Raw genomic sequence first — 12,316 nt, forward strand, 5'->3', positions numbered from 1 at the left:
AATGAGGGGACGGGGCAAACAATATTTTGAATTTGGATTGCAGTACCTATTTCGACCACTGGGTGTCTTTCCTACATAGAGCCCCTTTAAGAACGACACAATACTGATCTAAAATAAAATCATAATTACAATGAAAGTAAATATTTCACTCACCAGAAACAGTAACATTGAATAACTTGAATGAGGATTTGCCATTTCTGATGATCTTTAGTTTGTATTCTCCAGTGTGGAAAGTTCTGATTCTCCTGATGGTGAGATCTCCAGTCTGATGATTCAGATCCACAATGTCTATAAATCTTAAATCACAGTAGTCAGGCTCACAATAAACAATTTCTTCTTCACACTCTTCTTCTGTGTTTTTAGCTACGAGACTGTTATCATCTCCAAACATCCAGAATATCTTATCTCCTGTCTGTATTTTAGGATTGGCACGTAGAGTCACTTCTGCCCCCTCCATCGCTGGCACTGACTTCACTTCATCTGTCAAAGAAACAGAGAAAAATATTTATACTTACATTCAGATTTCTACAATGACAAGTTGAGCTCTTTTCATCTTAAAATAGAGTAAATTATATGTTATGTTTGTGTTTGACTGATGAAACTGTGTTGAACTCCAGTCTGTGTTTCTAAGAGTAAAAATCCACTCAAATGACATGAAATATGAGTGTGTTGAATTGTGTTTGTGTGAAGAAGCGCTTCTGAATGTTTGATTTGTGATCAGATAATGACTGTACTGCAGTTCAGTAATGATCAGGAATAATGAGGAGGATTGTGACTGATAAAGTTGATCAAACAATCCTGCAGACAGAAGCAACACAGTCTGTGTGAAGAACAGTTTCAGAACAGACAACAGCATCTGAAAGAAGACTGTCTGAAGCTGCTTCATTGAGGAACCACATCTGTCTGAAACACCACAAACCAGCTCTGACTAAATACATTCATAAATTCATTCATTATAGTTCAATTAAAATTAATTAATCTGAAACTGCCTGTATTTACAGTTGACTTCAGTTGTGTTGATTTCTACATCTGTCTACATTTCTGTCATATACACTGCTGCTGTTTCACTGAAAGACTTTGTGTTACTCACCACAGACGATAATCCTGAAGAGTCTGAATGTTGAATAATAACTGCTAGTGATTTCTTGTTTATATAATCCAGAGTGTTCAGGTCTGGTTTGTTGAATGATGAGAGATCCAGTCAGAGGGTCCAGCTTCATTTGGTCTCTGAATTCATCATCAGACCATTGAGGGTTCTCACGGTTCTCTCCAGTCATTTCAGCTATGAGTTTCTCTCCAAACTTCCACTGTATTTTAACATCCTCTTGTATTTCAGTATCATAGTTCAGAGTGACAGGACGTCCCTTCAGCGCTGATTTATTCACTTGTCCTGCAGCAGCACAGAAACAGAGAAATAGAGATCAGAAATCAGAAACAGAAAACATCATCAGACAACAAATCATTACTGATCAATTGTTCAACATCTCAAATGTTTCATTCACTCAGATTATAAATATCAGTAATGAACTCAGCTTTCTCTGATTCTACCATATTACAGAAATCTACATGAAGATATAATTGAATTAAATGAGTCGATCTCAAATCTAATGTGTGTTTTGACCAACAGAACAGCCTGAAATCCACACAACAAACATCAGACTACAGATTTTGTTCAGCTTGATATTTGAATTAAGGTTGAAGATGTCAGTTTTCATATGGCTGGACATCACATTTGGCCACTATACTCTATGGCAGTTCATTAGGCTTGTTCGTCTTGATGCAGCATCGCACTGACGGATCGGCGGCTGACTTGAAGGAGTGCATGTCGGTAAGAAATTTTGTCTGACTTGAGACAGCGCTGACGCCATGTGACGTGTGGCATCAAAGTACCGCGAGTGTGATTCGAGATCAGCCGCCTGAGTCAGCCAGCAGTTTCTCAAGAGGAGCTGCACGAGCGCTGATGACGACACAGCTGTTTCATGATTGGCCGGATTCACCGCATGACAATGATCACATGTGTTTCCTGTTTATTCTAAAACCTTCAGTTCCACTAATGCTCACAAAGCTGTATTTTTATAACAGTTAAAGCTCTTTTCATGTAGTCGCAATGTTATATTGTGTCATGTTTATCAAAATAAAACTGATAAAAAACGTCAAACCCGCAACATTGGTATTTAAATTATATATGCTCATGTTGAACTTTATTCTTGTAAAAACAAACACTGTAAGCAGTACATAAAGACAGTACTGAATGAAAGTGTCTCTGAAACATCAGTGTACTAGTCAAATATTGCATTTATTTCACGATTTCACTCCGTTTTCAGCTCCTTCCCGCCTACACGCGGCTACTCTCACTGATCGGTTACATCCAGCCGCAGCCGATGTCAAAAACACCTGTTGACTTTCCAACTGACCATCAAACCATGCGGCAAAATCAAGCCACTTTTATGTTGACTGTGGGCTTCCCTGCAGTTGTTGGAGCATTGATGAACGTGTTTACATCATCGCTCCAATTGTAATTGAGGAGACATATATCAATAGAAAAAGATTCCACACCATCAATACTGATTTGTGATCATTTTGCAGAACGCAAAGCTATTTGTTAAGAATCTATTTTTTGGTGGATCCAAAATGGTCAATATTAATATTCATGCATTTATTCATATTTTATGTTAATCATTTATGACTTATGATTTATCAATATTACTTCTGATTTCATATATTCATGTACTCCTGCTTTATATATTAATTCTTATCATATTTTCAAGTATTTACTTGTTATTGTACCCTTATGGTTATTTTTATTTTATATTTAAGAGTATGTATGCTTGCTATATTCAATTGTTCTTCAAGTGTTCCAATGTGACAGGTCACGCTGACACGTTTGTGGTTCGATATTGGACGCCTGCCAAGTACTGCAGAAGTGATGTTTTCAGAATCAGTTGCTCATTTGACTCCGTTAAAAATGTGTCTGTTTCTATTTCTGATGACATGTGATAATGTAAGATCTGCAAAATTCCCTAAGGGGGTCAAAACAACCCCTATATCTATTTTTGACATCTGACCAGTCTATGACACAATGGGTAAAACCATTTAACCTTTTCTGATTAGAACAAAAACATCAGTTTGAGTGGGGTGGAAATTTCCTTATATGCTTATGGTATGGACTAGGTGCACAAGATGACGCCGGTGAGCTGCGGTGATGCGACTGTGCGCATGGTTACTTCCGCTCGTGCCCTTCTGGTCTTAGCGATGCTTGCATTTGGTGTTGGAGGAAACTTACATATGAAACTTGGCTAGATATAATAGAATTTTTAAATTAAAGAGAAGATGGTGGTCTATCAGAGACGAAAGAAATACTTGTTATATTATTGTGTAACGTTACCGCTGTGTGGAAATTCAACGAGATACACAGAGATACGCGTTCTTTGACTTTTAAACTCCTGTTGATTAAGTGGTTCAGGCTCTACGGTGATCCACAGGGATCTCTTTATCCATACAAAACACTCAAGTGTGTAATATCTCCTGATTTTGTTCTGACAGCTGGGGGACTAAATGGCACAAAAACTGCCTTCTCTTTCTTTGTGGAACAACACTGGACCATCATGAAGATCTAATGTTTGGTATTGTCAACCGAAGCATCAATCAGAGATAAATAAACATGGGAATATGATATGGACTCAGTGCATGCTTTTGTAACTTTATTTGGTAACATTATTATCGCTAACTGTATTATTAGTAGCCAATGTAATTTAAATGCATCATTCTCAGTGTGTTTGTATTTCCCCTGTGCGTTTCTATTAATTACTGCATTTATTTAGTTCAAGTGAGACAAGTAAGGAGCATCTGTTGCATAAATCTGTCTCACCTAAGCAACAGAACACTTACTTTTTTACTACGGGTAAAAAAAAAAAAAAAAAAAAAAAAAAAAATGTTAGCCTACCTATATTAAACTGTTTGTGCTATAGTTAAAAATGTAAATTAATTGCAATCTTTTCACAGCCCTTGTTTTTATCTAAAAAGATAATTGATGGAAAGAAATCGTAAATTAGCCATGTGATCATAGACACTTCGGTAAAGTTGGTTTTATATTCGCACATTCGGACTTCTGATAAATTCAGACTTTCCAATAAATGTGCAATAAATTAATGTTTGCGAATTTTAAGCAGCGACATGATATTGACAACCAACGATTGTCAACTTACAACATTTTTCACAGTCGATCAAAATAGGCAAGTATTGTTTTAATGGCATATTTACTTGTGAATGTCCACTGAATGTCCAATGTAGTGTGATTAACAAGGCTATTGAATACGGATGTCCGGATGTGTGAATATAAAACCAACTTTACCCAAGTATCATATTGATGGAGCAATTGATGTAGGTAAGTGAAAAAATATGCTCAGAATTGAGAAATATGGAAATAAATTAAATCACAGGGCAAACATGTGAATGTTCACAAGGCATTTTATGCAGAAAACTCTAATCGTAGTTGTATATTTACAGGCATTATTGTCATTGTATATGCGTATGCACAATGAGTTTGTTAATCTATTCTAATTCATGTATGCATTTAAATGCCATTGGCTCATGTGATTGTACTATATATCTTAGTTGTTTTTAAGTAATATAACATATTCTATAAACAACTGTAAGAGATCATTTTCGGCTTTCCCCGGCACTCTGCACCGGCATAAAGCGAAATCATGCGTACACTCACTGATCGAAAATCCAAAAGCGAGTTAGCATTTTAGGACTTCCGGTTCCAACGCCCTAAAGTCTATGGGTTTTTTGAATGGGTTTTTGCTAAATCGCCTGAAATAAGGTCTGTGGTTAACAAAGCCTCTAAATACTTTCACGTTTCGATCTATGACATAAAACACACCAGTTATAACCCGCTTGTGATTTTTTAAACTTTTACTGTGTCTTAAAATAAAAAGAAAATACAAAAATCGGCGGTTGCTAACAAAATCTCACATTGGCTCCGGCCTGGTGGACACTAATAGATCACGAGACCCATTTTATTGCTGCTTCAATAAATTCCTGAACATTTCCCTCGCGACTTCAATGGGACCGCGGCCACCTCGGATCGAATTACGGCAAGATAGGTACGGACAGACATTACAGCCAAAACCCAACACACACAAACAAACATGCTTACAGAGTGTATGTACAGTTATTCTTAAAATATGACTGTGCCAAAATTTACCCGTCATGTATGTCAAGTGCATGTATGAATTCCTAGTGTGTAAACTTAAATGACTGTAGTTGTGACTGTAATTGTGCTAGTTTCATTTCTAACGATTCAATTTCAATTTTTCAACTTCTTCTATATGCTTTTCTGATGTGATGAGTTTAGACTCTTTTTAAAGCTCTTTCTCTCCCTTATTCCATAATGTATGTCACATCCCTGTAAAATGCATTGTTCTATTTTTAATAGTACATTGAAGAAAAATTTACTCTGATCCAACCTCATAAATTATGCAAATCAAGCCACAAGATGAGACAATGGAAACTTTGCCCGCCAAACATTGCACCCTGCCTATTGGTTGTTCCAAAGATGAAGGTGTGTTAGCTTTGTTTTCCATAAAAGCAACAACACACAACTTTCCTTGTGTCTCTCGATTGTCTCTCGATTACCTCGTGCACGTCTCTCCCGGACGTCTCAGGTGACTGCATCTCCATCGCGCTTCTCATTCGGGACCACCATCTTCAGCAAAACAAACTTTCAAGTCCAGTTTAAACTTCCCGCGGAAACGGAAGAAGCCAACGAAACTGCAGCCGCGCTGAACTGAAACTCGACACACAGCCAATCCAAGTAACCGTTTCTTATTTAGATAATGAAACTGATTTCTGTGCTGGCTCTCAAGGACTGTAAGTTTTGCTACTTGCCTTCTCTCTTTCCCTTTCTTTACTTTCACTTCTGTATATCGTTAGCCTCATAGCATAATTGCCTAAGTCATTCATTTTCAAATGATACTTAGGCAATTATGCTATGAGGCTAACGATATATGTATACGCCCTGTATATTTAGTCGCATAACCTTTGTATTATCTATTTCGTATATTAAACACATTATTCATGCTCGATTGCTTGGCTGCTCATTCAACAAAAACCAGGTCACTTTAACGTTTCGATCCAGTATCCTTGCTTTACACATTGATGCTAGAATAGGAAGTCTTTCTCGTGGCCAGAGAAAAACCTTTTTTTTTTATAATAGTCTATGAGGAGCTAACGGTTTGCTGGAAAAACTAAGAGTTTCTCTAAATAATTATTAAACCATAACTAATCATATATGTAATTGATTATAATTCATTGTAATATATATATATATATATATATATATATATATATATATATATTTGTTCATTCATGTCATTCCAAACCTGTATGACTTTCTTTCTTCTGTGAAACAAAAGAAAATATTTTGAAAAATGTTTGATTCTAAACAATGTTGGACATTATTATATGGAAGAAAAAAAAATGTTAGTGTTCCATAGAGATTCATCCCCAACGCATACAAAAAGGGGCATTTTCTCTATATAAACCTGAGGAGCTGCACTGCTGTACACTCTCATGTGAACAGTGGAGGTTTTTTTTTTGTTTTTTTTGGAGCTTTGAAGTTCCCTTTCGTGGGAACTATCGACGCTACGTCAGTGACGTGATGGGAATCCTCTGCATTTTTGTGTTCGTGAAGCACTATTGTATCCAACCAATGAGAGAACGTGACGTCAGAGGCGGGCGACGTCGCGGACCGGAACGTATAAAACATGCCCGGAAACAAAGAACGCTAGCTTCTGTTGTCTTCAGTAAGCGCTATTTGTATCTTGTCTGTCTTATTTACTGTTGTCTGTCTACCATCTCGCCAGAAAGTGATCTCTTTGTCTGAGGACAAGAGTTTCTAACAAGTGAAATAGACACATAAAAGACATATATATATATAAAGAAAATGACGGAGAAAAGCCAGCGTTTCACTAAGTGTGCACCTCCTTGCCCGCGATTCATCGTGGAGGGAGATACACACGAGATGTGTGTGAAATGCCTGGGAGTTGAGCACGCACAGGCAGCTCTTGAGGGGGCTGTCTGTGTGCACTGTGAGCGGCTCACTCTCAGGGCGCTGCGCTCACGCCGGGCGCTCTTTGAGGAGGGCGCCGCGGCGAGTGTTCCCCGCGGGTCTGGTCCCGCTGCTGCCGAGGCACAGCGAAGGCTGCACTCGTGGGGTTCACAAATGGATCTAGCAGAGGGGGGAGAGACGGGCTTTGCCTTATCGCTCCCCTTACCTGCTAGATCTAGTGTCTCTTCTTTGGTGGTGGAAGCACGCGCTGCGGTTTCTTCCCCTCAAAGGGAGGCACCGGCACTGAATATATCTTCCTCCGAGGAGGTTGATGTTGAAGGTGTCGAGGGTGGTGATGAGGGACCGTCATCCTCATCTCCAGCCCATGAGGAGCTTATGGAGGTAGTGACCCGGGCAGTAGAGAAATTAAAAATAAGCTGGCCCGCGGAGGAAAGCGTTCCTAAAATTAAAAGCAGCCCTGGTGGCCACGGAGAGACATCTGTGGCTCAACCTAGATGATATTAAGGAGAAGGATAAACACATCCTTATGGATGCGCCGCTTTCCTCCGAGGGCCTGTTCGGCGACGCAGTTAATACTGTCGTCGACAGGTTCGAGGAGGCGAAAAAGCAGAAAGTGGCGTTCCAAAGGTTCCTCCCCCGAAAATCTCATCCCCCTGAGGCTGCTGGGCGGGGGCAGCCTCAGCCGATAGCCGGCTCCTCGGGACACAGGTCCCAGCAAAAGGCTAGTGTGGCCGCCCGTGCTCCCCCGCGGAAAGCTTGGGGACCGGAGCGTGCTGCACAGCCGAAGCCTTCCGGGGGAAGCCTTCCCTTCGGCCTATCACTATCACCCCGCACGTTCACGAAGTGCGTGGATGCAGCCTTGGCTCCGCTGAGACTCCAGGGCATCCGCGTGCTGAACTATATCGACGATTGGTTGATTTTAGCTCAAACAGAACGTCTGGCAGCTCAACATCGAGATGTTGTGTTGTCGCACATGAAGTGGCTTGGGCTGAGGCTCAATGCCAAGAAAAGTGTGCTGGTCCCGAGTCAGGTTGCCAACTATCTTGGGGTAATCTGGGATTCCATCACGATGCGGGCGCAATTGACTCCCGCTCGTGTGACTTCCATTCTCGGGGCCGTGAATGGGGTGAAGTTAGGCCGGTCACTCACTGTAAAACAGTTTCAGAGACTGTTGGGTCTGATGGCAGCTGCGTCCAACGTGGTTACTTTTGGCCTTCTGCACATGAGACCCTTACAGTGGTGGCTCAGGACCAAGGGGTTTTCTCCGAGGGGAAATCCTTTTCGCATGATCAAAGTCACGCGGCGGTGCCTTCGTGCTCTGGTCATGTGGAAAAAGCCTTGGTTCCTGTCCCAGGGACCCGTGTTGGGAACTTCATGTCGTCGCGTAATGCTTACGACAGATGCGTCCCTCACGGGCTGGGGAGCGATCATGAGTGGTCGCTCAGCTCAAGGTCACTGGGAGGTACACCAGCTCTCCTGGCACATAAATCGGCTGGAGATGCTGGCAGTGTTTCAGGCTCTGAAGCACTTCCTCCCCGACCTGAGGGGCCACCATGTGTTGGTCCAGACAGCCAACACTACGGTGGTCTCCTACATAAATCACCAAGGGGGACTGCGATCTCGTCCACTATGCAAACTGGTCGGTCACATCCTCCTGTGGACCCAAGGGAAATTACTCTCGCTGAAGGCGGCGTATATTCCGGGGTATTTGAATTTGGGGGCGGACGCTCTGTCGAGGCAGAGCGCGAGTCCGGGGGAATGGAAGCTTCACTCAGAGGTAGTGGAGCTCATATGGAAGACATTCGGTCGAGCGGAAGTCGATCTCTTTGCCACAGAGGAGTCATCTCAATGCCCTCTGTGGTACTCTCTGAGGCACCCAGCTCCTCTGGGGTTGGATGCCATGATACAGACGTGGCCGAGGCGACGTCTGTATGCTTTTCCCCCAGTCTCTCTGCTCCCGGGAGTTCTGGACAAAGTCCGTCAGGAAGGGGTAGACCTGATATTGGTGGCTCCTTTCTGGCCAACAAGAATATGGTTTGCGGACCTAGTATCGCTTCTTCACGGCTCTCCTCTGGAGCTTCCAGTCAGACAGGATCTCCTGTCCCAAGCGGGCAGCATGATTTTACATCCCCGTCCAGAAATGTGGAAACTGTGGGCCTGGCCTCTGAGGGGGCAAGGCTCATAGAATCTGGTCTCCCAACCGAGGTTGTGGAGACCATCCTTCAGTCCAGAGCTCCATCTACAAGGAAGCTTTATATGTATAAGTGGAAGGTTTTCGCTACATGGTGTAGTCATCATAGGGTGGACCCGGTCCACTCATCTGTCAGCTATGTGCTTCAATTTCTTCAAGAAAAGCTTTCAGAAGGCTTAACTCACTCCACATTGAAAGTGTATGTGGCTGCTATTTCAGCCTATCATGTTCCTATGGGTGGTGTCTCGGTAGGTCGAGACCCCTTAGTTGTTCGCTTCCTTCGTGGCGCACTGAGGCTGAGGCCTTCAGTACGCCCAACATCTCTGACCTGGGACTTAGCCATTGTGTTACGAGGGTTGGCTGAGGCGCCCTTTGAACCTTTGGAAGATGTGTCAGATAAAATGCTTACATTGAAGACTGTGTTTTTACTGGCCATCTCATCCTTGAAAAGGATAGGTGACCTTCAAGCTCTTTCGGTTCTACCATCATGTTTAGAGTTTGCACCAGGCATGGTTAAGGCCTTTCTTCATACAAGGCCTGGTTACATACCTAAGGTCCCCACTAGGGTCCCAGGTCCTATTGTTCTGGAGGCTTTTTATCCCCCTCCGTTCACTAATCCAGAACAGGAAAAACTTAATTTGCTGTGCCCTGTGAGGGCGTTGGATGCATATGTCCACAGAGCTGCCCTGTGGAGGAAATCAGACCAACTGTTCGTATGTTATGGGTCCCCGAGTCGAGGGGGCCCAGCGTCCAAACAAAGGATGAGTAAGTGGGTGGTTGAGGCCATCACTTTGTCTTATAAAGCCCTAGGGCACCCGTGTCCTTTGGATGTCAGGGCACACTCAACTCGAGGTATGGCTGCTTCAAGAGCTCACATGTCAGGAGCTTCCTTGGCGGATATTTGTGGTGCTGCTGGATGGTCATCCCAGCACACCTTCATCAGATTTTATAATCTTAATGTGAGTAGTACTCCGGGTGCTTTGGTGTTACAAGATAGCAGCCAGGCACTCGGGGGCACGGCGTAGTTGGGACAGCGTTCCCATCACGTCACTGACGTAGCGTCGATAGTTCCCACGAAAGGGAACGTCTTGGGTTACGAGTGTAACCCTTGTTCCCTGAGTAAGGGAACGAGACGCTACGTCACGTTGCAGTACCTCCAGCATGCCTGGAGCGCTTACTTCAGACATATCACAGAAGCTAGCGTTCTTTGTTTCCGGGCATGTTTTATACGTTCCGGTCCGCGACGTCGCCCGCCTCTGACGTCACGTTCTCTCATTGGTTGGATACAATAGTGCTTCACGAACACAAAAATGCAGAGGATTCCCATCACGTCACTGACGTAGCGTCTCGTTCCCTTACTCAGGGAACAAGGGTTACACTCGTAACCCAAGACGTTTTGTTTCCCCAGAGTTTTAATAGATAGACAGAAATCTCTCAGTTTTGATGAATAAAAGTCTTGTGGGTTCAGGACGACACGAGGGCATTTTTGGCTGAATTATCCTTTAAGAACGACACAATACTGATCTAAAATAAAATCATAATGACAATGAAAGTAAATATTTCACTCACCAGAAACAGTAACATTGAATAACTTGAATGAGGATTTGCCATTTCTGATGATCTTTAGTTTGTATTTTCCAGCGTTGTCAGTTTCGATTCTCCTGATGGTGAGATCTCCAGTCTGATGATTCAGATCCACATCAGGTTTAAATCTAAAATCACTGTACTCAGACCCTTCTTCACACTTCTCTTCTGTGTTTTTAGCTAAGAGCCAGTTATCATCTCCAAACATCCAAAATATCTTATCTCCTGTCTGTATTTTAGGATTGACACGTAGATTCACATTCGCCCCCTTCATCGCTGACACTGACTTCTGTTCGTCTGTCAAAGAAACAGAAAAATACAGAATTCAATTAAAATGAATTAATGTGCCTGTATTTACAGTTGACTTCATGAAAAAATACCACATGACCTTTTTGAGTCTTACAGCTTTGATAAAATAGAGACACATTTGAACACATTTTCAGTCAAGAATGATTGAACTCTGTCATTAATTCCTCTAGAAGGTCTTGATCCTGACATTACAGTGTGTTGATTTCTACATCAGTATAGATCTGCTATGGAAGCAGTGCAGTGATATGATGAACAGCTCAGAGTTTCTCCATCATTAATATAACACAACTGGAACACTTTTATAATCATATTTTGACACAAGGTCTGTCATATACACTGCTGCTGTTTCACTGAAAGACTTTGTGTTACTCACCACAGACGATAAGCCTGAAGAGTCTGAATGTTGAATAATCTCTGGTCTTGATCTCTAGTTTATATAATCCAGTGTGTTCAGATCTGGTTTGTTGAATGATGAGAGATCCAGTCTGAGGGTCCAGCGTCATTTGGTCTCTGAATTCATCATCAGACCATTGAAGGTTCCCACGGTTCTCTCCAGTCATTTCAGCTATGAGTTTCTCTCCAAACTTCCACTGTATTTTATCATCCTTCTGTATTTCAGTATCATAGTTCAGAGTGACAGAATCTCCCTTCTCCACTGATTCATTCACTGGTCCTGCAGCAGCACAGAAACAGAGAAATAGAGATCAGAAATCAGAAACAGAAACTAACATCATCAGACAACAAATCATTATTGATCAATTGTTCAACATCTCAAATGTTTCATTCACTCAGTTTATAATATCAGTAATGAACTCAGCTTTCTGTGATTCGACCATATTACAGAAATCTACATGAAGATATAATTGAATTAAATGAGTCGATCTCAAATCTAATGTGTGTTTTGACCAACAGAACAGCCTGAAATCCACACAACAAACATCAGACTACAGATTTAGTTCAGCTTGACTATTTAAAGACTCTCCTTTAATCTAAAATAAGAAAATAGAGGAAAAATGTGTGTAAAAAGTCTGAATTCTACGGTGGCCCAGTAGTGCACAACACAACGAAATCAAACCAGTGTTGCCAACAGATTTTCAGGGAAGTTGCTAAAGGCGGGTGAATTTGTTGCTAAAAGTTGCTAAATGATGTTCTGGGAT

The 12,316-nt window shown here is 41.9% G+C and overlaps 1 protein-coding gene across 1 annotated transcript in view; it reads right to left on the reverse strand.

Annotated features, from left to right (window-relative positions):
• The window catches only part of LOC125275965, a 30,162-nt gene that overhangs the window by 9,040 nt on the left and 8,806 nt on the right, over nucleotides 1–12,316 (reverse strand). The window contains exons 3-6 of the mRNA XM_048203340.1: nucleotides 11,533–11,832; nucleotides 10,836–11,147; nucleotides 1,091–1,390; nucleotides 154–480 (exon numbers count right to left, since the gene is read on the reverse strand). Coding sequence (XP_048059297.1) covers nucleotides 154–480; nucleotides 1,091–1,390; nucleotides 10,836–11,147; nucleotides 11,533–11,832 — 1,239 coding nt within the window. The remainder of the gene's footprint in view (nucleotides 1–153; nucleotides 481–1,090; nucleotides 1,391–10,835; nucleotides 11,148–11,532; nucleotides 11,833–12,316) is intronic.

The sequence above is a fragment of the Megalobrama amblycephala genome, linkage group LG9 (genome assembly GCF_018812025.1).
Source record: "Megalobrama amblycephala isolate DHTTF-2021 linkage group LG9, ASM1881202v1, whole genome shotgun sequence".
Taxonomy (NCBI): domain Eukaryota; kingdom Metazoa; phylum Chordata; class Actinopteri; order Cypriniformes; family Xenocyprididae; genus Megalobrama; species Megalobrama amblycephala.